The sequence below is a fragment of the Bos indicus x Bos taurus genome, chromosome 19, assembly GCF_003369695.1.
Source record: "Bos indicus x Bos taurus breed Angus x Brahman F1 hybrid chromosome 19, Bos_hybrid_MaternalHap_v2.0, whole genome shotgun sequence".
Taxonomy (NCBI): Eukaryota; Metazoa; Chordata; class Mammalia; order Artiodactyla; family Bovidae; genus Bos; species Bos indicus x Bos taurus.
In genome coordinates this window covers 13,736,296-13,762,272 of record NC_040094.1, presented here as the reverse complement: position 1 = coordinate 13,762,272, position 25,977 = coordinate 13,736,296, and the positions used below count along the sequence as shown (strand labels likewise).

Sequence of the window (25,977 nt, the reverse complement as noted above, 5' to 3'; positions counted from 1 at the left end):
ATGTCCGACTCTGTGTGACCCCATAGACGGCAGCCCATCAGGCTCCTCTGTCCCTGGGATTCTCCAGGCAAGAACACTGGATTGGGTTGCCACTTCCTTCTCCAATACATGAAAGTGAAAAGTGAAAGTGAAGTCGCTCAGTCGTGCCCGACTCTTAGCAACCCCATGGACTGCAGCCTACCAGGCTCCTCCGTCCAAGGGATTTTCCAGGCAAGAACACTGGATTGGGTTGCCATTTCCTTCTCCAATACATGAAAGTGAAAAGTGAAAGTGAAGTCGCTCAGTCGTGCTCGACTCTTAGCAACCCCATGGACTGCAGCCTACCAGGCTCCTCCGTCCAAGGGATTTTCCAGGCAAGAGTACTGGAGTGGGGTGCCACTGCCTTCTCCGAAGGGAATCCCTTGGTGGTCCACTTGTTAGGACTCTGTGCTTCCAATGCAGGGGGCACAGGTTCAATCCCTGGTCTGGGAACTAAGATCTCACATGCCTTGCGGCACCTCCAAAAAAAAAAGAGAGGATGCATATTCATTGTAAAGCGCCTATTCTATACCAGGCACAATGCTGAGTCCTTTAAAAAAGGTAACATTTCATGTAGCACCATATGCTACCGGAAATGCTGCTTCAGTATAAGGATTATTTTGAGTTGAAGGCAAATGAGAAGCAGCAGATATAAGAAAAGCCCTCTAGTTCCCCCTACCGGCCTAATTTGAAAAGATGGCTTCCCGATCCTCTACCAGGACCCAGGGAAAGGAGCAGTGACCTGCACAAGAGACTGAGCCAGACCTGCCTTGGAGGCACGTGTGAGCAGTGTTTTGTTTCGAGGACAGGGGCTCTGGCTGCAGCAGACCTGGGAGGCACGGCATATGGCATACGTCCTCTTGGAGGAGGTCACCATTAGCTTCACTGTAGAGCTGCCAAGCAGATGAGAAACAAACTGGGGAACAATTATAACAAAGAAGTTCCCGCCCTCTTGGAAAAGTTAGGGTACCCACAACAGATTTCCCAACCTGGGGATCCAGCAAAAGGACAGAGAACCCCCAAGGAATCTGACTTTGAAAGACAGTGGGATTTGATTACAGAACCTCCACAGGACGGGGGAAACATTCTAGGAGGGCACAAACAAAACGCTGTGCACACAAGGACCCAGGAGAAAGGAGCAGTGAGCCCACAAGAGACGGAGTCAGACTTGCAAGTGAGTGTCCAGGAATCTCCGGCGGAGGTGTGTGTCGACAGTAGCCTGTCTCGAGGTCAGAGGCACTGACTACAACAGTCCTGGGAGCTGCGGCATGCTGGCGTAAGTCCTCTGAAGGAGGTCGTTATTACCCCTATCATAGTTTGGCCTCACTGAAAGATGAACTCCCCAGGTCAGTAGGTGACCAATATGCTACTGGAGAAGACTGGAGAAATAACTCCAGACAGCATGAATAGGCTGAGCCAAAATGGAAACAACGTCCAGTTGTGGACATCTGGTGGTGAAAGTAAAGTCTGATGCTATAAAGAACAACATTGCATAGGAATCTGGAATGTTAGGTCCATGAATCAAGGTAAATTGGAAGTGGTCAAACAGGAGATGGTAAGAGTGAACACTGACATTTTAGGAATCAGTGAACTAAAATGGACAGCAATGGGTGAATGTACTTCAGATGACCCTTATATCTACTACTGTGGGCAAGAATCCCTTAGAAGAAATGTAGTAGCCATCATAGTCAACAGGAATCTGAAATGCACTACTTGGGTGCAATCTCAAAAATGATGCAATGATCTCTGTTCATTTCCAAGCCAAATGGAATTCACAGTATTTCCAAATACTGTGAGCCAAATCAGTATCACAGTAATTCAAGTAATTCACAGTAATTCCAGTTTATGCCCCAACCACTAATGCGGAAGAAGCTGAGGTTGAACAGTTCTATGATGACCTACAAGACTTTCTAGAACTAACACCAAAAAAAGATGTCCTTTTCATCACAGGGGACTGGAATGCAAAAGCAGGAAGTCAAGAGATACCTGGAGTGCAAGTTTGGCCTTGGAGTACAAAATGAAGCAGGGCAAAGGCTAACAGAGTTTTCCCAAGAGAACGCACTGGTCATAGCAAACACCCTTTTCCAACAACACAAAGAGACAACTCGACACATGGATATCGCCAGATAGTCAATACCAAAATCAGACTGATTATAGTCTTTGCAGCCAAAAATGGAGAAGCTCTATACAGTTAGCAAAAACAAGACTGGGAGCTGACTGTGGCTCAGATCATGAACTCCTTATTGCAAAATTTGACTTAAATTGAAGAAAGTAGGGAAAACTACTAGGCCATAACAGTATGACCTAAATCAAGTTCCTTACGATTATACAGTGGAAGTGACAAATAGATTCAAGGGATTAGAACTGATAGAGTGCCTGAGGAACTATGGACAAAGGCTCGTAACACTGTACAAGGGGTAGTGATCAAAACCATCCCCAAGAAACAGAAATGCAAAAAAGGCAAAATGGTTCTCTGAGGAGGCCTCACAAATAGCTGAGAAAAGAAGAGAAGCTAAAGGCAAAGGAGAAAAAGAAAGACCTACCCATCTAAATGCAGAGTTCCAAAGAATAGCAAGGAGAGATAAGAAAGCCTTCCTCAGGGACCAATGCAAAGAAATAGAGGAAAACAATATAATGGGAAAGACTAGAGATCTTTTCAAGAAAACCAGAGATATCAAGGGAATATTTCATGCAAAGATGGGTACAATAAAGGACAGAAACAGTATGGCCTAGCAGAAGATAGTTAACAAGAGGTGGCAAGAATACACAGAAGAACTAGACAAAAAAGATCTCAATGACTCAGATAAACATGATAGTGTGATCACACACCTACACATTCTGGAGGGCCAAGTCAAGTGGGCCTCAGGAAGCATTACTATGAACAAAGCTAGTGGAATGATGGTATTCCAGCTGAACCATTTCAAATCCTAACAGATGATGCTGTTAAAGTGCTGCAATCAATATAACAGCAAATTTGGAAAATCCAGCAGTGACCACAGGACTGGAAAAGGTCAGTTTTCATTCCAATCCCAAAGAAAGACAGTGTCAAAGAATGTTCAAGCTACCGCATAATTGTACTCATTTCACACGCTAGCAAAGTAATGCTCAAAATTCTCCATGCTAGGCTTCAACAGTACGTGAACCAAGAATTTCCAGATGTTCAAGCAGGATTTAGAATAAGAGGAATCAGAGATCAAATTGCCAAAATCCGATGGATCATAAAAAAAAGCAAGAGAATTCCAGAAAAACAACTACTTCTGCTTCACTGACTTATGCAAAAGTCTTTGACTGTGTGCATCACAACAAACTGTGGCAAATTCTTAAAGAGATCGGAGTACCAGACCATCTCACTTGTCTCCTGAGAAGCATGTATGCAGGTCAAGAAGCAACTGTTAGAACCAGATATGCAACAATGGACTGGTTCCAAACTGGGAAAGGAGTACTGTATATTGTCACCCTGCTTATTTAACTTATATGCAGAGTACATACATCACGCGAAATCGTGGGCTGGATGAAGCAGAAGTTGAAATCTAGATTGCCAGGAAAGTATCAATAACCTCAGATATGCAGATGACATCACCGTTATGGCAGAAACCGAAGAGGAACTAAAGATCCTCTTAAAAATGGATTAAAGATCTAAATGTTAGACCAGAAACTATAAAACTCCTAGAGAAGAACATAGGCAAAACACTCTCCGACATACATCACAGCAGGATCCTCTATGACCCACCTCCCAGAATATTGGAAATAAAAGCAAAAATAAACAAATGGGACCTAATTAAAATTAAAAACTTCTGCACAACAAAGGAAACTATAAGCAAGATGAAAAGACAGCCTTCAGAATGGGAGAAAATAATAGCAAATGAAGCAACAGACAAACAGCAAATCTCAAAAATATACAAGCAACTCCTGCAGCTCAATTCCAGAAAAACAAATGGCCTAATCAAAAAATGGGCCAAAGAACTAAACAGAGATTTCTCAAAGAAGACATACAGATGGCTAACAAACACATGAAAAGATGCTCAGCATCACTCATTATCAGAGAAATGCAAATCAAAACCCAATGAGGTACCATTTCATGCCAGTCAGAATGACTGCGATCCAAAAGTCTACAAGCAATAAATGCTGGAGAGGGTGTGGAGAAAAGGGAACCCTCTTACACTATTGGTGGGAATGCAAACTAATACAGCCACTATGGAGAACAGTGTGGAGATTCCTTAAAAAACTGGAAATAGAACTGCCTTGCTGCTGCTAAGTCACTTCAGTCGTGTCCGACTCTGGACGACCCCACAGACAGTAGCCCACTAGGCTCCTCTGTCCCTGGGATTCTCCAGGCAAGAACACTGGAGTGGGTTGCCATTTCCTTCTCCAATGCATGAAAGTGAAAAGTGAAAGTGAAGTCGCTCAGTCGTGCCCGACTCTTAGTGACCCCATGGACTGCAGCCTACCAGGCTCCTCTGTCCATGGGATTTTGACCCAGCAATCCCACTGCTGGGCATACACACCAAGGAAACCAGAATCGAAAGAGACACGTGTACCCCAGTGTTCATCGCAGCACTGTTTATAATAGCCAGGACATGGAAGCAACCTAGATGTCCATCAGCAGATGAATGGATAAGAAAGCTGTGGTACATATATACAATGGAGTTATTACTAAGCCATTAAAAAGAATACATTTGAATCAGTTCTAATGAGGTGGATGAAACTGGAGCCTATTATACAGAGTGAAGTAAGCCAGAAAGAAAAACACCAATACAGTATACTAACGCATATATATGGAATTTAGAAAGATGGTAACAATAACCTTGTATGCAAGACGGCAAAAGAGACACAGATGTATAGAACAGTCTTTTGGACTCTGTGGGAGAGGGAGAGGGTGGGATGATTTGGGAGAATGGCATTGAAACATGTATTAATACCATATATGAAACGAATCGCAGTCCACGTTCGATGCATGATACTGGATGCTTGGGGCTGGTGCACTGGGACGACCCGGAGGGATGGTATGGGGAGGGAGGTGGGAAGGGGGTTCAGGATGGGGAACACGTGTACACCCGTGGCGGATTTATGTATGGCAAAACCAATACAATATTGTAAAGTAATTAACCTCCAATTAAAATAAATAAATTTATAAAATAAAAAAAAGAAACTAAAAAAAAAAAAGTGAAAGAGGAGAGTAAAAAAGCTGGCTTAAAACTTAACATTGAAAAAACTAAGACCATGGCATCCAGTGCCATTAATTCATGGCAAACAGATGGGGAAACAATGAAAACAGTGACAGACTTTACTTTCTTGGCCTCCAAAATCACTGCAGATGGTGAGTGCAGCCATGAAATTAAAAGACGCTTGCCCCTTGGAAGAAAAGCTATGACAAACCTAGAAAGTGTATTAAAAGCAGAGATATTACTTTGCCAACAAAGATCCGTATAGTGAAAGCTATGGTTTTTCCAGTAGTCATGTATGGATGTGACAGTTATAAGATAAAGAAGGTTGAGCACTGAATAATCAATCCTTTTGAACTGTGGTGCTGAAGAAGACTCTTGAGAGTTCCTGGACTGCAAGGAGATCAAACCAGTCCATCCTAAAGGAAATTAACCCTGAATATTCATTGGAAAGACTGGTGCTGAAGCTCCAATACTTTGGCCACTTGATGCGAAGAACTGACTCATTATAAAAGACCCTGATGCTGGGAAAGATCAAAGGCAGGAGGAGAAGGGGACGACAGAGGACAAGATGTCTGGATGGCATCACCAACTCAATGGACATGAGTTTAAGCAAGCTCCAGGAGATGGTCAAGGACAGACAGGTAAGCCTGGAGTGTGCAGTCCATGGGGTTGCAAGGAGTCAGATATAACTGAGCAACTGAACAATAATAACTTTTCTACCAGGAAGGATAGATGTTAATCACCAGAGAAAACTCTAGATCCTTATCAACCTGGAGATGGCACCAGAAGAAAGAATCTACATAACAAATCTTATTAACCAGCCAAATCAACCAAAGTCTTCTCCAGTAGCTCAGACAGTAAAGAATCAGCAGGATTCCCAGGAATGCAGGAAACCCAGGTTTGATCCCTGAGTCAGGAAGATCTTCTGGAAAAGGAAATGGCAACCCATTCCAGTATTCTTGCCTAGAGAATTCCATGGACAGACCATGGGGTCGCAAAGAGTTGAACACGTCTGAGTGACTAACACACATACATCAGGCAATAGTTTCTCCATGTATTTGTTTTCCCACAATGTGCCACTCCTAGCAGCTCAAAGTTCTTTTCCTTTGTTTTGTCACTTCTCCACAAATTACCGTTCTTTGCTAAGATGCTATGTAAGCTCAAGCTCTAACCACCCCTTTGAGTTATTCATCACTAAATGTTCCAGTGCGTAAGTAACTTAGTAAGTAATAAGTAAGCTTATGTTTTTCTCTTGTTTTCTGTCTTTTGTTAGTCTAATTGAAAGGGCCCCACCCAATGAGCCCAAGATGAGTACAGGATAATACTTTTCCTTCCCTGCCCTCCTTACCACAAATCTATGATGTAAGTTGTATCATTACCCCTGTTTTCCATAGACAAAGTAAGAAGTTAAGATCACGGCATCTGGTCCCAGCACTCCACAGCAAATAGATGGGAAAACAAAGGCAACAGTGATGACTTTTTCTGGACTCCAAAATCATTGCAGATGGTGACTGCAGCTCTGAAATTAAAAGACACTTGCTCTTTGAAGGGCTTCCCTGGTGGCTCAGCTGGTAAAGAATCTGCCTGCAATGCAGGAGACCTGGGTTTGATTCCTGGGCTGGGAAGATCCCCTGGAGAAGGGAATGGCTACTCACTCCAGTATTATGGCTTCCCTGATAGCTTAGTTGGTAAACAATCCACCTGCAGTGCAGGAGACCCCAGTTCAATTCCTGTGTTGGGAAGATCCACTGGAGGAAGGGATAGGCTACCCTCTCCAGGATTCTTGGGTTTCCCTTGTGGCTCAGCTGGGAAAGAATCTACCTGCAATGTGGAAGACCTGGGTTCAATCCCTGGGTTGGGAAGATCCTCTGGAGAGGCGAAAGGCTACCCACTCCAGTATTCTGGCCTAGAGAATTCCATGGACTGTGCATGGGTCACAAAGAGTCAGACACAACTGAGCGACTTTCACTTTCACTGCACCTTGGACGAAAAGCAATGACAAACCTAGACGGCATATTAAAAAGCAGAGACGTTACTTTGCCAACAAAGGTCCATATAGTCAAAGCTACAGTTTTTCCAGTAGTCATGTATGAATGAATGTGAGAGTTGGACCATAAAGAAGGCTGAGCACGCCAAAGAACTGATGCTTTTGAACTGTGGTGCTGTAGAAGACTCTTGAGAGTCCCCTGGACAGCAAGGAGGTCAAACCAGTCCATCCTAAAGGAAATCAACCCTGAATATTCATTGGAAGAACTGAGACTGAAGCTGAAGCTCCAATACTTTGGCGACCTGAGGCAAAGAACCGACTCACTGGAAAAGACCCTGATGCTGGGAGAGATTGAAGGCAGGAGAAGGGGACGAAAGAGGACAAGATGATTGGATGAGATCACTGATTCAATAGACATGAGTTTGAGCAAGCTCTAGGAGGCTGTAGTCCATGGGGTTGCAAATACTTGGACACAACTGAGTGACTGAACAACGATAACAAATTATTTCCCAAAATGCAGTTCATGATCCATCCATATCAGAATTACCCAGAGTTAAAAGTACAGAGCCCTACGGCCCACAGATAAAAAATCTTTGAAGACAGAACCAGTAACCTGCATTTTTAACACCCTCTTCAAATAATTCTAATGCTCAAGATAAAGGCCATTAACTACAAAATAGTGGTTGAATAGTTGATTATTTTTGTATATCCTTCTTACAAGAAATAAGGACACAACAAAATTCAGCTAAGAGGTCAGCAATTAAAAATATTATAAATAAGCGAGAAAATTAAAAGCATAAGTTATTTCTTCAGGTTTTTACCACACACTGCCAATTTACTTCTATAGCCACCAAGGAAACCAACAGGTACATTATAGAAGGAGATAAAATAATTAGTTCAGACAGCTTATTCCATGTAGTGTTTGGGGGTTTTTTTTTTGACATTTATTTTTTAAATTAATATTTATTGGAGTATGGTTGCTTTACAATGTTCAGTTAGTTTCTACTGTACAGCCAAGTGAATCAGTTATATGTACACACATATCTTCTTTTTCCCTATAATATTTAAAGTAGACTGATCTCTGTGCGCCTCAAGTTACTGCTAACCAATTTTCCGTAGCTCACATAATTTTTCTAACCAAAAGTTTTAAAGGCAAGATCTAAGAACAACTATTTTGCAATCTTAAGCAGTTCTTTAAATTGACACATACAATTCATTTTCACTCTAAAAATATGGTAGGCCTTTATATGAACACTTACATACTATGAAGTTGTTAAACTTTATTCAAACATGATGATTTATCTTGGTCCTTCTCCCTCCTGTAGGTTTAGTCCTACAATCCTAAAACAACATAGTCCTCCTGCTCTCCCCTGGGGAATTCAAATGTTTAAATCAATACTCAGAATGCAGACTTTTGGTTGTTGAAAATTTTCCAACACAGTTCAGTCCAACAACATGCATTATAGATAACTGAACTAAGAAAAACCCAAAGATGAATAGAATACAAGCCTTGTCCTCAAGAGACTTGTAACTTCTGTTGAAAAACAAAGCCATTTTCAACTGACTTTACAGTAAGGCAAAAAGCATCTTAAATACTTTAATTCAAAAGTAAAGTGTGCAGGAATGCAAAGAGAAAAAGTGATTAATTCCAACTGCAGAAAAATGGAGAAGGCATGACAAAAGGGTTATGACATTTGAGTTAGGATTGATGACAAAGCATTTTACCTGTCAGGAACTGAAAGATGGAATGTATTCTTACATGAAGGAATATTAGGAGTGACGGTAGAGAGGGTAGCCATGAAAGTTCATGGTACGGTCATGGAATACTGACCAGTGCTCTTCAGTTGAAGCTGAGAACATAAGTGAGGAGAAATGAGAATAAGAATGATAAACTAAGAATGTGAAGATTTCTCAAAGGTTTCAAAGCAGGGAAGTAAGAATGGTTTGTTTTTGCTTTTATGCAAACTAAGTAAACAAAAACAGAAATGCGTCTTTGATTACCCCTATTATCAAACCACAGTCAGGTCAGATAAGTAAGAAAAACTATCGTAATGATGACAGTGGCAAAGAAAGATGCAAGAAATATGGTTGAGTTGAGACTGATAGGATTTAATATGAAGCTTGATAAAGAAAAGTCAAAGGTAACTTCAAATTGGATTACTAGAATTATTAGGTTGGTGCAAATGTAATTCCAGTTTTTGCATTGGTGAAATTTGCCATTTGATACTGGAATACATCCTTAAATAAATGTGGTTATGTTACACAGCATTTTAATACACATTTCTCACTTTATTTTTTTTTTGCTAATGACTTACTACTTGATGTGTATTTTATATTTATTTTAGACTAGGGATATGTTAGACAAAAAGCAAATTCAAGCAATTTTGTTATTCCAGTTCAAAATGGGTCCTAAAGCAGTGGAAACAACTCGCAATGTCAACAATCCATTTGGCCCAGGAACTGCTAACGACCATACAGTGCAGTTCAGTTCAGTCGCTCAGTCATGTCCGACTCTTTGCGACCCCATGAATCGCAGCACGCCAGGCCTCCCTGTCCATCACCAACTCCCAGAGTTCACTCAAACTCACGTCCATCGAGTCAGTGATGCCATCCAGCCATCTCATCCTATGTCGTCCCCTTCTCCTCCTGCCCCCAATCCATCCCAGCACGAGAGTCTTTTCCAACGAGTCAACTCTTCGCATGAGGTGGCCAAAGTACTGGAGTTTCAGCTTTAGCATCATTCCCTCCAAAGAAATACTTCCATACAGTGCAGTGGTGGTTTAAGAAGTTTTGCAAATGAGACGAGAGCCTTGAAGATGAGGAGCATAGTGGCCGGCCATTGGAAGTTGACAATGACCAATTGAGAGCAATCATCAAACCTGATCCTCTTACAACTACCCAAGAAGTTGCTGAAGAACTCACTGTCGACCACTCTACACTCGTTTGGCATTTGAAACAAATTGGAAAGGTGAAAAAGCTTGCTGAGTGAGTGCCTCATTAACTGACAGCAAATCAAAAAAATTGTCATTCTGAAATATTGTCTTCTCTTATGCCACTCAACAAAAATGAACCATTTCTCAATTGGATTGTGACCGGTGACGAAAAGTGGATTTTCTACAAAAACTGGTGATGACCAGCTCAGTGGCTGGACGGAGAAGCAGCTCCAAAGCACTTTTCAAAGCCAAACTTGCATTAAAAAAAGGTCATGGTCACTGTTTGGTGGTCTGCTGCCCATCTTGAGATAGGAGACAGATGGGTTCCAAGCTGGACATTTACAACAGCCGGCCCCCTGTCAGCATTTCCTGAGACAAGAGCTACGTGGGCTCCAGCTGAGGAATTTACAATTGCCCTCCGAAATGGAAGTAACAACAGAAACAAGGTAAACAGCCAGTCTTTTTCTCTTGTAAACATCTTGAAGAAATATAATTATGGAGAGGAAATAATTATGGCAAGGACAGAGGCAAAACACTTTCTGAGTAAACGACTGAAGGATCTCCGCTTCTCCCTTTTTAGGATAAGGGAGACACTATACATTTCCACAAAGGTTCCTTGGGGTCAAAAGTCAGAGGATAATTCCAGGCCACAGTGAGTCTTGCTCCTCCCTGAAGTCTTTGCTTCAAGATTCATCTTGGCTAAAGGGGTGCATGTGCACCCCAGAGGAGAGTCCTGATACAAATTAGCGGGGGGAGGGGAACAAAGCAAGATAACTGGCCTGAAGGAAGACAAAAACTTCTTACTTTACTCTTTACTTTCTGCCTCCTTGCCTGAATTCGTTTTTAACTAGTCAGGCAAGGACTAGGAAGGGACTCTAGCCTTCACTGCTGACCCCTGTGGTCCAGTGGTTAGGACTCCAGTCTGGGAAATTAAGACCTTGCTTCCAGCTATTGCTTGCTGTTGCTTACTGTTAAGCTGCCATTTACTGCTGTGCATGTCTGAAATCAGTCTGCTCCACCACAGCATTCTGAATCTTGCCTGGTGGGCTGCAGTCCATGGGGTCGCAGAGAGTCAGACACGACTGAGCGACTTCACTTTGACTTTTCACTTCCATGCACTGGAGAAGGAAATGGCAAGCCACTCCAGTGTTCTTGCCTGGAGAATCCCAGGGACGGGAGAGCCTGGTGGGCTGCCGTCTATGGGGATGCACAGAGTCGGACACGACTGAAGAGACTTAGCAGCAGCATACTCAGCAGATGGATGAGATGCACCTAAAACTGCAGTGCCTGCAGCCAGCTTTGGTCAACAGAAAGAGCCCGACTGTTCTCCACAACAACACTTGACCACCTATCACACAACCAGTAATTCAGAAGGTGAACGAACTGGACTACTAAGTTTTGCCTCTTCTGCCACATGCACCTGATGTTTAGCCAACTGACTACCACTTCTTCAAGTATCTCAACAACTTGTTTTGCAGTGAAAATGCTTTCACAACCAGCAGGATCCAGAAAATGCTTTCCAAGAGTTCATCGAATCCTGAAGCAAGGATTTTATACTAGAGGAATAAACAAACTTATTTCTCGTTGGTAAAAATAAGTTGACTGTAATGTTTCCTATTTTGATTAATAAAAATGTGTTTGAGCCTAGCTATAAAGATTTAAGGGCTTCCCTGGTGGCTCAGACAGTAAAGAATCTGTCTTTAATGCAGGAAACCCAGCTCAGTCCCTGGGTCGGGAAGATCCCCTGGAGAAGGGAATGGCTCCCCACTCCAGTATTCTTGCCTGAAGAATTCCATGGACAGAGGAGTCTGGCAGGCTACAGTCCATGGGGTCACAGAAAGAGTTGGACACAATTTGGCAACTAAACAACAAAAGCAAAAACTATACTTCAATTTAAAAAAAGAGAGTAAAAAAAATCATAGGAGGAAGAATAGGATGTTTGCTTTTTTTGATCTACAAATGGACTAAAGTAAGGAAAGGTGTTATATATGAAATTAAGATGTTACAATATATATCCAGGAGGCATTTAATAAAATGAATATATAGTTTGATACCTCAAGATCAGTAAACTTCATCTAGGTATCATCTGCAAAGACATGAAGGATAAATGAAGCAAAAGAAATGGCTGTAATGAAGCAAAAGCATGCATGCCAGTTAAGAATAGAACAGAACTAAAGGCTGATCAATGAGAAATAACTTAAAACTACAATGTTTCAAAATCAAGGGAGAAGAGAATTTCAAGAACACTGTCAATAGTGCTAAAATGCTGCAGAGATATTAGTAGGTACAATGAGCCTAGGAGAAAGCCACTCAGTTTAGAAATTAGGTCATTATTTCAGATGAAACAATGCATAAAATCAAGATAAAATATTTTTTAACAAGACAAAGGTCATGTACTTTTCAGTCAGTTCAGTTCAGTTGCTCAGTCGTGTCCGACTCTTTGCGACCCCATGAATCACAGCATGCCAGGCCTCCCTGTCCATCACCAATTCTCGGAGTTCACTCAAACTCATGTCCATCGAGTCAGTGATGCCATCCAGCCATCTCATCCTCTGTTGTCCCCTTCTCCTTCTGCCTGCAATCCCTCCCAGTGTCAGGGTCTTTTCCAATGAGTCAACTCTTTGCATGAGGTGGCCTAAGTATTGGAGTTTCAGCTTCAGCATCAGTCCTTCCAGTGAACACCCAGGACTGATCTCCTTTAGGATGGACTGGTTGGATCTCCTTGCAGGTACTTTTAGATACCATTAAAAATCTCAAAATCTTCCCAACTGATAAAAAATTAAACTGAAAAGATCATTTTCAAATTAAAATGGAGCCATATAATGGGATAACATTTTTAATATTTTGATAATTATTTTGACTGATTAAATTTACACAAGCCTGTAATCTTTGACACAGTGCTTTGAAAAATAAACAATAAGCAGCTTATTTAACTTATATGCAGAGTACATCATGAGAAACACTGGACTGGAAGAAGCACAAGCTGGAATCAAGATTGCCGGGAGAAATATCAATAACCTCAGATATGCAGATGACACCCCCCTTATGGCAGAAAGTGAAGAGGAACTAAAAAGCCTCTTGATGGAAGTGAAAGAGGAGAGAGAAAAACTCGGTTTAAAGCTCAACATTCAGAAAACGAAGATCATGGCATCTGGTCCCATCATTTCATGGGAAATAGATGGGGAAACAGTGCAAACAGTGTCAGACTTTATTTTGGGGGGCTCCAAAATCACTGCAGATGGTGACTGCAACCATGAAATTAAAAGACGCTTACTCCTTGGAAGGAAAATTATGACCAACCTAGATAGCATATTAAAAAGTAGAGACATTATTTTGCCAACAAAGGCTATGGTTTTTCCAGTGGTCATGTATGGATGTGAGAGTTGGACTGTGAAGAAAGCTGAGTGCCGAAGAACTGATGCTTTTGAACTGTGGTGTTGGAGAAGACTCTTGAGAGTCCCTTGGACTGCAAGGAAATCCAACCAGTCCATTCTAAAGGAGATCAGTCCTGGGTGTTCATTGGAAGGACTGATGCTGAAGCTGAAACTCTAATACTTTGGCCACCTCATGCAAAGAGTTCACTCATTGGAAAAGACCCTGTTTTTCGGAGGGATTGGGGGCAGGAGGAGAAGGGGACACAAAGGATGAGATGGCTGGATGGCATCACCGACTCGATGGACATGAGTCTGGGTAAACTCCAGGAGTTGGTGATGGACAGGGAGGCTTGGTGTGCTGCGATTCATGGAGTTGCAAAGAGTCGGACACGACTGAGCGACTGAACTGAACTGAAGCAGCATTTGCGTTTGCAAAGTATGTCAGAACTAATTCAACTTGAAGCAGCTGACAGAGACTCTCACCTTGACTAAAATTTAGTCCCACTCCTTTGAGCCCTCTTTTCTACTAGGCTCAGAAGTTGGCCCCTTATTCTGTCTTTGGCTTGCCCAGCTGAATCTTAGCAAAGAATCCTGCTGTATCATCCCCTATCTTTGATACCTGATCAAGTTCCTCATACCCCATATTTAATGAATAAGTCTTTGGCCAGCTTTTAGTAAGAATTCCCCTACCCTTGATGATTTCTCTTAGTAATTTTCCTTCCACTGATCACCTCACCTTGCTCCTTGGCTGTAAGTTGCTTTCCTTATAATATTTGGAGGTAAGACCAATCTCTCTCCACTACTGCAAAAGTAAAAGTCGTGAAGTAAAGTTTTGTTTATGGGACTTCCCTGGTGGTACAGTGGATAAGAATTCGCCTGCCAATCCAGGGGACCCGGGTTCCATCCCTGGTTCGGGAAGATTCCACATGCTGAGCAACTAAGACCGTGCGCTACAACTGCTGGAGCCCGAGAGCCCTAGAGCCCACACGCTGCAACCAGAGAAAGCCTGAGCACAGCAACAAAGATGCAGAGCAACCAAAAATAAATGATTTTTAAAAAGTCTTGTTTACCATTTTATTAAGTGCCAGAACAATTTTTTCTATAACGTGTCACTCAAGGAAAGTAATCACACCCTTAGCCAATAATAGAAAAATAATTTACCATACAATTACAAATAAAAGCAAGAGTTCAGCAGAACATCCATATGACTGACAATGATAGAGCTTAAAGTATAAAAAGATTTCCTAATTTTTTATACAAAACTATTTTTTAAAAAAGGCTTTCCTCTCAAAATAAAGATGGTAGTGCTGAAAAAGTAGGAGCATCAAATTAATTGCCTATTCATGCCAGGATTTATGTGTCAGAATTTTTGGTAACAATGGAATAAAAATGAGAGGGAAAGCAGCTGGTGAATAATTAGTAGCCAACTCATAAATTACAAGAAAAAATAAATACAAACAGTGCCTGATACCCAAGGTCCTCTACTCGGTCAACAAATACTTATTTAAGGCTTGACACTGAGAGTGAATAAAAGAATAATACAGACTCTCTATGATTTAAGAGAAATGACATGTACAAATAAATAAAATATTATAAATAATTATAATACAAAGATGAAAGTGGTAAGTTCATCCAAGAAGAATACAAAAGAAAGTGTTATGAGAGTTCAGAGGAAGGACAGATGATTTCTCACAGGAAGGCAAGAAAACATTTCATGGAAAGCAAGCAGCATGTGACTTAAATCTTCAAGGATGACTAGCGTTTGCAGGGAGAATAAAAGGGAAAGGCATTCCTTCTGGTGTTAAGCAGCATAAGCAAAAGCCCAGAGTACGTCCATTCTGTAACCACAGAAAAGAACAGTAGAAGTTAACATTTAGGCCTGTGCTGTGGCCTAATCAGCATCCCTCAAAAGTTCATTATCACCTGGAATCACAGAATGTGACCTCACTTGGAAATAGGGTCTTTGCAGGTGTAACGAATTAGGGTTCTAGAGTTAAAATCATCCTAAACTTAGACTGGGCCCTAAATCCAATGAGTGGTGTCTTTAAAAGAAGGGGAGAGGACACACACACACACAGAAGGCTATATGAAAACAGAGGCAGAAACTAGAATTATGCTGCCACAAGTCAAGCAAAGCCTGGGTTCACAAGAAGCTGGGAGAGGCAAGGAAAGATGCTTCCCTGGGATCTTCAGAGGGAACATGGCTCTATTAACACTTTGGTTTCAGCTTCCAGAACTGTAAGAGAGTAGATTTCTGTTTTTTCAGTTTATGGATTGTGTTAATTTGTTACAGCAGCCCTAGGAACTAATATAGTTTGGTTAAGAACAATTAGTAGAGGGCTGCTGTGAAATAAGTGATATTGATCCCAGTTCTTGCTAACATTTTCTCTTTGAGGACATTTCTTTAATTTCCTGAGTGACAGGAATGTCTGATGAAGAGCTCCTAAATCCTCAGAATTTTCTGGGTGACAGGAATCTTTTGTTCTGATGCCTGAAGTAACTCTCGGTAGGTTCCTGGAAAGGGGCTGGTCACTAGAAAGACCAAGCCATACAAGAAACTTGGAACTTTCAACCCCATCCCCGAACCCCCCATTCTCTGGAAAGAAGAAAAGATTTAGAAATAGTTAATAACTGATAATGCTTATGTAACAAAGCCTGCACAAAAATCCCAAAGCACAGGGTCTGGAGAGCACCTAGACACATCTTCATGCCAAGAAGGGGGCAACACAGCTCCATGTGGACAGAAGCTCCTGGGTTTGGGACCCTTCCAGATTCTGTCCTACGTATCTGTTCACCCAGCTGTTCATCTGTCTCCTTTAATACAGCTTTTATTATATAATAAATCAGTAAAGGTAAATGTTTCCTGAAGTTCTAGTAAATTACCAAACCCAAGGAGAGGGTCATGGGAAGTCTCATTTATAGGTGGTCAGTCAGAAGCAAAGGTCACAATCTGGACTTGGCATCTGAAGCAGGGAGGGCAGAGGGGCAGTCTTTTGGGACTGAGACCTAAACCTGTGGGGTGGGTCTGCGCTAATCCCAGCAGACAGTGTCAGAACTGAACTGAAGTGTAGGACACGCAGTTGGTGTCCATAGAGCACTGGAGAATTGCTTGGTGTGAGGGGAAAAAATTTACACATTTGGAGTACGAAAGTATTCAGTGAGTAGACAAAAAAAGTTTATCTTTTTCAGTTATGTACTCAAGCCTCCAGCATTCCACGTTATTACACTTTGGAAGAAAAAAAAGCCACACTGATAATAGGCATATTCTCTTATTACCAGGCAATTGTGTTAAAAAGTGAACAGAGCACAATAAAATGCCATTACTTACAATGTGTGACTCCAGCCAGAGTTTGGTAGAAAGTGGGAGTATCACTATCATCAGTGAGGGTCACATATACACCTCCAGACAGTAGCCAACGAGAGAAGGTAAAAGCATCTTTGTTTAGAAGAAGCCAATTTCTAAACTTTTCATAGTTTACCTTTTCACCCTAAAATTAAAACAAGAAAACACAGGTTTAGTTAAACTTTAAGGTACCTTACGTAGAACTTACACAATTTAAAATTTGCATTTAATTGATGTTTACTCCCTTCTACTATCTATAAAGGAAGAATAATCTAAATATCATTATAGGCTATATATGTATTTGGAAAAAAAACTTTTCAAATGTAACTATTTCAGAACTTTTATTTGCATAAAACCTATATGCTAATTGCAAATTATTTTATCAATTCATTAAAGCAGTGAACTTCCACTAAGTCACATTTTATTTGCTAAGGTACATCTTGCAATCAGTGTAAACTGCATTTCTTTCAATACTTAATAAAAGCCATTTTTCATTTGCTTTATCCTGCTTCAACACTTCCATTGGTTAGAATTAGCACATTTTAATCAATGTGTATGGAATATGAATAATCTTTTAAATTTCATTGGCAAATTAAAAACTATCCAGGAGTCCCCTTCCAAAAGTCATCACTGAAAACGTACATTCACAAGTCAACTAAAATACAAAAAAGAAGCAAGGAGGTTTCTATTTCTTTGCTTTCTTTCCAAGTACTTGTCTTGCTAAATCTGCGGAGAAAAAAAGTTTCCAGGCTGAGAAAAAACATCATATGGCCGTGCAAGTCAATCTCTTTGACTGGAAGCCAAGAGTATGGGCCAGATATTTCTATGAGAAAAAGGCAGAAGCAACCCACATAGAAATACAATGAAGAACGACACTCAGGAGCCTAGTAGCTATAATCCTGATGGAGCTATTAAGTGATACAAATAACTTATAACCTAAAAGAGTTACGGTAGAAATAATTTCTATATTGTTAGTAGCATCCTATTAAGTACAGTAATATGCTTAGCTTCATGGTTTCAGAATATTTAACAGTACAATTCAAGCAATCAAGACAACATTGGAGGGACTTCCCTGGTGGTCCAGCAGTTAAGAATACACCTGCCAATGCAGGGGACACAGGTTGGATCCCTGGTTAGCGAACTAAGATCCCACCTGCCGAGGAGCAACTAAGCCCGTGGGCCACAACTACTGAGCCTGCGTGCTGCAACTACTGAAGCCCGTGGGCCTAGAATCTGTGTTCCACCACAGCGAGAAACTGATGAAGCACAACAAAGGAGAGCCCTCACTGGAGGCAATTCAGTCCACACACAGCAATGAATACCCAGCGCAGCCAATAAACAAATAAATAAGACAACACTGGAAGTCTTAGCTTTCTAAATGGAGGACTATGGCACTCAGACTTGCTGCAGGGACATGAGGACATCGCTGCATGTTTAGAGGATCAGATCCATTTTCTTTCTCTACCCACATTTGGTCTACAAAGAGGGTTTGCAGTATAAATTCCACAAGCTGAGGCACATTTTTACACGTTAACATCTTTGACATTGGGATAAGTCTTAAAATCAATAATACCCTTTAATTGTAACTGGTAGTTTTTTTGTTCTTTATAGTAATACATAAAAGCACATCTTATTAATCAAAAGCATCTTATATCCAGTGAACATGGTGGTTTTAACGGTTTTATGAAGCTAAGATGTTATTATAAGACGCACCTTCATGTACCACTAAGAAAAAACTGCCTATGATAATAGGTGCTTCTAACAACTTCACATACAGTTAATATTTAATGTGTATTTACAATGCCCTAAGCACAATTCTAAGTATTTTTATACTCATTTAATCCTCAAGCAATAATAGGAGATACTATTATCCCCATTTTACACACGAGAAAACTGAAGCTCTGAAAGCTGTATGTTCAAGGTTATACAGTGGCAGAGATAGATCTGAACCCAAGCAGTCCAGGCTCCAAAGCCTCTGTGCCTGAATCACACACTATATATACTGCCTGGCAACTCAGTGAAATACAAAGCGACCTCTCTAATCTGCTTGCCCATTAGGATCACTCCATATAACTGGCAGTACTAAAATCCCATCTGTCAAACATGACTTTCTATGTTCTTGAGTCATGGCTCTAAATAAGGAAGCAAAATGGAAATCTTTTATAAACTATCACAATAGCAGTCTAGGAAAAAACTTCCAGTACTATAAATGGCAATTAAAAACAAACTTCTGAAATTGATACATCTTTGAAGAGCAATATAAAGTACGAATTCCCACCATGAGAATCAACAACCAAAAAAATTCAATAAGAAAAAAATCAATGTAACTCCTATGTGGATTTCCTTCATCTCAAGTTACTGGAAACATAGTAACTCAAGAAGCAAGAGTGTGGATCACATCACATACCTTACTCAAAAATTATGTAGGTAAATACATCAAATAGTTGAATTAGGTAAAATTAGCCCATTCACAGTCTTTTTTTTCTTTAAACAACCATAAGTACCTAATGATGTAAATAGCTATATACATGAGTATCCCCAAACCTTGGCCTCTCATTTCTTTGATCTCCTCTCTTCCAAAGACCTTGTTCTTCATATAAGACTTCCCTAGCCATTTACTACCATACTCATTTCCTTAAAATTCTTTGTTCTAATGTCCCTTTCTCTTATAAGCTGTTCCTAACCATCCCATAACAAAATACCTACACCTAGATATCGCCTCCCTATCACCACCTATCTCCTGTGGTCTACTTAATTTTTCTGTACAGCACTAATTATTATCTTAGTATATGTACCTGCTATTGTGCCTAAATTTTAAGAGAACTGGGTGGCTAACCAAATTAAATCCCTGTCTATAAAACAGGAATGTCTGTATAAACCTTATTAAAATGAAAAAAATACACATTCTCCCCTAAAATAAGCAAACCACTTGATATTTCTGTGAAAAATCCAATTTATCAGGCTTGCAAAGATTAGATAACTCTTTTTTTTTCCTAATAAAATTTGGCCAGCAAATTTTAGAGAGGAAAAACAAAAAACATGATCTAGTTTGTCTTAAGGTACTGAAATACTATCACAGCAACTTCCAGTCAATAAGACAACCAAAAATGCAGGAAGACAATCCTTTTAGCACCAAACATGTAGAACTGCTGAATAAAATGTAACACCATAACTACTACCAAAAACTACTTAGCCAAGCTGAAAAGCAAGAAAGGGAAATCTCCAGGTGCTATTAACACAGGGGAAACTTAAAGCCAGAGTGATGAAAAGCTAAAGCCAGAGTCCAAATAGATATTAGAACCAGATATATGCAGATGCCTGGAGTATTAATAATCAGTGCTTATATAGGTAGGAAGGTGACTAAACTAACTGAATAAAAACTCTGAATAAAACCAACAGCAGTGAAAGACTCTAATATCTGTGAAATGGAAGTGGATCAAATGGCCACAAGAAATTACACAGCACTGAGTGCTGCAGGAAAGGATCAAAAACTTGTAGAAGAGCTTTATTTTGCCACCTCTTGGGACTTCCCATGTAAGCACACCTCTGAAAAGAAATTAAAGAAAAATTTTCTCTGTTAAAAGATATACATTTTCTGTTGTTAAAGGTTTTTTACAATGAAAATATATTATTTATGAAAACAGGAAAATGGCCAATTTTTAAAACCCAAATATTTCACTATGCAAACCAATTAAAAAATAAATTATAAAATGCATTTATGATAAAATAGGCATTGATGGATCACAGAGGTCACCTACAGCTCAAGGCCAATGAGTGCTATTTCTACGTGCTCATGACAAAAAGCAATTAAGAGCACCACAACTTAAGCAATGCTCAGGTGTCTGCAGGATCGCCTGTGAGTGTGTGTGTGCGTGCTGGTGTGAGAGTGGGGGAGTATGTGTCATCTACCATAAGTAGAGATAGTTGCCTTTACAGTAGAACTGGGAATTTTCAGATTCACAAACACAGCAGCAGTAAGTGTCATGGACCTTTGAGTCTAGCACACAAATCGTTAAAAAACTTCAACCGTTAAATACAAAAATGTCAAGAATATGCTGCACATAAACATCTATTCATCACAGCTAAACTCATACAACTAAGATTTAATACTCTGTCCACAGGGATGCAATGTAAATCTTTAAATGTACCTCTGAGAAACACTTCCTGAGTGTATCTGGGACTTTACCATCCACCACATGAAGCATTCTTTCCATTTCTTCCCGTATAACATAGCTCCCGGATTCACTTGCAAAAAGACTAAAAATGTCTAGGAAAAAGAAATAATGAATTAATTTTAACATAGATTAAAAGTACCCTGGTGGATGTAGGGAGGAAAGAGAAAGGTAACAATTATTGAGTGACTGAGCATTTTATAAATATACAGTTTATCCCTTAAAAAAAAACCAATGCTAATTACAACAGCAATGTGGTATCTTTTCACATACCAAACTTGCAAAAACTGTTTAAGTGTGACAATACAAAGTGTTAGCAATAAACTAGGATAAACTGGAACTCTTATATACTGTTAATGAATATCTATTACTGTAACACCTTGGAGAGTACCTTGTCAAAATGTAAAGATGAAGATTTATGCTAGAAGTTCAGTTCCTAGGCAACTCCACCTCCACTTGTGAAAAACTCTCATACATATCAGCATGAGGTACAACATACACCAAAGCAATCTTTATAATAGCGAAATTTAGGTGGGGGGAAAAAGATAAATGTCTACCAACAAAAAAATAGGTAACCTGAGACACACACACAATGAAATACTATAAAGCAATTAAAATAAAGGAACTAGGGTTCCAACATGGTAAATATCAATAATCTTCAGTACAAAAAGCAAACTGAAAAATCTGTATAGTATACCATTTATTTGGCTTGGCCATGATCTTTAATTTTGTAAAAAAAAAAAAAAAAAACCAAGATCTGGGACAAATATGACACAATGGTAAGAAATAATAAAGTTGGGTAGAAGTACATATTATGTTTGAAATACTGCTGTTAAGGGTTGAACTGCGTCCGCCCAAAAGATATGCTGAAATCCTAATCTCCAAGTACCTGAGAATTTGAATTTATTTGGAAACATAGGTGATAGAAAGAAGAGACATTCTATTCCTCTGAAGGCCCACTGGGTTCCTTGCCTGCCCACCCACATGCCATGGCTGATTCTGTTAGGGGGGAATATTTGCTGGAAGGCTCTGACCATCTGTTATGGATTAAATTATATCTCCCCCCTCAAAAAAAATGTTGGAAGTCTTAACCCCAGTACTCATGAATGTGACTTTATTTGAAAAAGGGTCTCTGCAGATAAAATCAAATTAAGATGAGGTTATTAGGTTGGGTCCTAATTCAATATGACTGATTATAAGAACAGAAGACAGAAACACTGGAAAGAAACCATGAGATGAGATAGTGAGAGATTGGAGGGAAGCAACTGGCAAGTCAAGGAATACCAAGCATTGAGGGCTACCACCAGAAGTCAGGAAAAAGGAAGGATTCTTCCCTGTAGATTTCAGAGAGAACAAAACTCTCCTAATATCTTAATTTTGGACTTCTCCTGTACAATTGTGCTCATATCACACTCTAGCAAGGTAATGCTCAAATCCTTCAAGTTGGGCTTCAGCAGTACGTGAACCAAGAATTTCCAGATGTACACGCTAAGTTTAGAAAAGGCAGAGCAATCAGAGATCAAATTGCCAACATTTGCTGGATCATGGAGAAAGCAAGGGAATTCCAGAAAAATATGTACTTCTGCTTCAATGACTACACTAAAGCCTTTGACTATGTGGATCACAACTCAGCAACTAAAAAACAACACAAATTTGTTGTTCATTGTTGAATCCAACTCTTTGTGACACTGTGGACTGTAGCAAGCCAGGCTTCCCTGTCCTTTACTATCTCCTGGAGTTTACTCAAACTTAGGTTCATTGGGTCAGTGATGTTATCTAACCATCTCATCTGCCGCCCCCTTCTCCTCTTGCCCTCAATCTTCCCCAGCTTCAGGGTCTCTTCCAATGAGTTCGTTCTTCACATCAGGTAGACAAAGTATTGGAGCTGCAACTTCAGCATCAGTCCTTACGATGAACAATCAGGGCTGATTTCCTTTAGGATTGACTGGTTTGGTCTCTTGCAGTCTAAGGGACTCTCAAGAGTCTTCTCCAGCACCACAGTTTGAAAGCATCAATTCTTTGGCACTCAGCCTTCTTTACGGTCCAACTATCACATATGTACATGACTACTGGAAACACCAGAGCTTTGACTATAAGGATTGTTGTCGGCAAAGTGATGTCTCTGCTTTTTAATACACTGTCTAGGTTTGTCGTGGACAATTGCACTCATTTCACTTGATAGCAAGGTAATGCTCAAAATCCTTCAAGCTAGGCTTCAACAATACATGAACTGAGAACTTCCAGATGTACAAGCTGGATTTAGAAAAGACAGAGGAACCAGAGATCAAATTGCCAACATCCACTGGATCATAGAAAAAGCAAGAGAATTCCAGAAAAACATCTACTTCTGCTTCACTGACTATGCCAAAGCCCTTGACTATGTGCATCACAACAAGCTGTGGAAAATTCTTAAAAGAGATGGGAATACCAGACCACCTTACCTGTCTCCTGAGAAATCTGTATGCAGGTCAAGAAGCAACAGTTAGAACCAGACATGGAACAATGGATTGGTTCAAAACTGGGAAAGGAGTATGTCAAGGCTGTATGTTGTCACCCTGTTTATTTAAATTATATGCAGAGTATATCATGCGAAATGCCAGGCTGGATGAATCACAAGCTGGAACTAAGGATTGCCAGGAAAAATATCAACCACCTCAGATATGTAGATGATATCACTCTAACGGCAGAAAGTGAAGAGGAACTAAAGAGCCTCTTGATGAGAGTGACAAAGGAGAGTGAAAAAGCTGATTTTTAAAACTCAACATTCAAAAAACTAAAATCATAGCATCTGGTTGCATAGCTTCATGGTAAATAGATGTGGAAACAGTGGAAACAGGGACAGACTTTATTTTCTTGGGCTCCAAAATCACTGTGGACGGTGACTGCAGTCACAAAAAAGGAAAAGACACTTGCACTTTGGGAGAAAAGCCACGACGAATGACTACAACAAATACGTACGTGCGAAAAGTGTTTGGTTTTCTCCTCTTAACCTGTCTTACATCAACTTAATTATTAAATCAGCCAAACAACCTAGAAAGGAAGTTTTTTCTGCTCTTTCAGAGTACTTTATTCCTTCTTACTGTCAAGCAATATTCTATTGCTGGTTATATTACACTTTGTTTATGATAAATGCATCAGTTGATGGGCATTAGGATTGTTTCCATTTTGTAACCATTATGAATGTGCTGTTATGAACTTTTTTTTTTAATGAATATATGGTTTCAGTTTCCTTGGGTATATATCTAGGAATGAAATTGAAAACTCAATGTTTAACAGTTTGAGAAACTGCCAGTTAGTTTCCCAAAGTGGCTGCATTATCTATCTTACACTTAAGTGGTATCTCACTGTAATTTTAATTTATATTTCCCAAATAACTACTTATGTTTAACATTTTTTCAAGTGCTTATTGGCTATTTGTATATCTTCTTTGAAGAAACATCAATTCAAATCCTTTGACAGTCATCAAAATTTTGAGGTAGATTATTCTGTACATAAATGTGGTATTTTAACTTTTTGAGATAATAAAAGTACTTACATTTTGCTTTCTCTTCATCTCTGCCTCTTGTAAGAAGGACAAGTCCAACTATTAAGTTATTGAAGTGTAGTCCTTTGGATGTTCCACCAAAAGAACAGTAAATCACCTAGGAGAAAATAAATGGTAAAGCCAACCTTAGACATTTCAGTTATTGAGGAATTTGAGGCTGGTAACATCACCTTTAATAAATCTTATCTCCATCTCCAAACAAGGTCCTAATAAACTTCAGTGCAAAGATGTTAAATTTCTCCCTCTTCTTCCTCCTTTATACCTTGTTATCACACTCAATCAAGAATATACTGTATCCATCCTAAAGTATATGTATCACTGGCTGACTCACTGAATTTTCTTTCTCTTGGGAGTCCTCATCAAAGTCCAAAGAGATAAGTTCTTCCCCTTCAATAGTCCCATAATGTGATAAGAATTTTGACCAGAGAACCTCCTTCAACTTCTGTTAAATGTCTACATATCATTTTGATTTGAAAAATCAACATTCTGTAAGTGGATGTTCAGAAATACAATGGTGATTATACTACAATATATAAATGCACCTAATTAACATGCTGTACACCTTAAATTTATACAATGCTGTACATTAAATATATTCAACTTTTAAGTAAAAGAAAAAGAAAATAAAGACATTTTTATACTCTTAAAATTGAATATTATAATAATCAGAAATAAAGAGGAAAAGCTATTCATAAGAAAGTGACAGTAACAGCAGTCACATAAATTCATTCACTCAACAGTTCTGTGTTGAGAGCCTAGTGTGATACTGTCATATAACAAATGTATTTTGGTCTTCTGCCAGGTTCCAAAAAAAACAACGCAAGAGCTTCTAAAATCTTTGGAATTCCCAGAGTGATACAGATGAAAGGTGGAGAAGGAAATGGCAACCCACTCCAGTATTCTTGCCTGGAGAATCCCATGGACAGAGGAGCCTGGCATGGGGTCACAAGAGCTGGACTCGACTTAGCAACTAAACCACTACCCCCACCACCACAGATGAAAGGATCATCTTTTGTTATTGATAATAAGCCTCTTTAAACCACACCTGAATTTATGCTAATAGGTTAATCCTTGGCAGGTTAGGGTTAGCTTACAAAGCTTTAGAATGGGAGCTGGTAGTCAGAGGAACTAATGACGTGATTAGAGGGTTAGAACTTTCAGCCCCACTTTCCAGAGTCAGGGAAGGAGCAAAGGGCTGAAAATGGAGCTAACCACCAACACGCCTATGTAATGGAACTTCCAGAAGAAGCCCTAAACTATGGGTATGTTGGTGAACATATCATGGTGCAAGAAGGGTGTAACACCAAGACATGGAAGTACTGTGCACCATCTCCCTCTGAACTGTCCCTCCGGCCCCACGCTATCCGCCATCCCATGCATCTCTTTCCATCTGGCTGTTTGTGAGTTGTATCCTTTATAGTAAACTGGTAACAGTAAATAA

The 25,977-nt window shown here is 39.9% G+C and overlaps 1 protein-coding gene and 1 pseudogene across 1 annotated transcript in view; one reads left to right on the top strand and one right to left on the bottom strand.

The window, feature by feature from the left end:
• Window positions 1-25,977, bottom strand: part of USP32 (ubiquitin specific peptidase 32) — a 203,920-nt gene that overhangs the window by 72,814 nt on the left and 105,129 nt on the right. The window contains exons 3-5 of the mRNA XM_027518831.1: window positions 24,528-24,633; window positions 20,969-21,087; window positions 16,806-16,965 (exon numbers count right to left, since the gene is read on the bottom strand). Coding sequence (XP_027374632.1) covers window positions 16,806-16,965; window positions 20,969-21,087; window positions 24,528-24,633 — 385 coding nt within the window. The remainder of the gene's footprint in view (window positions 1-16,805; window positions 16,966-20,968; window positions 21,088-24,527; window positions 24,634-25,977) is intronic.
• LOC113877335 overlaps window positions 25,767-25,977 on the top strand; it is a 35,359-nt pseudogene continuing 35,148 nt past the window's right edge.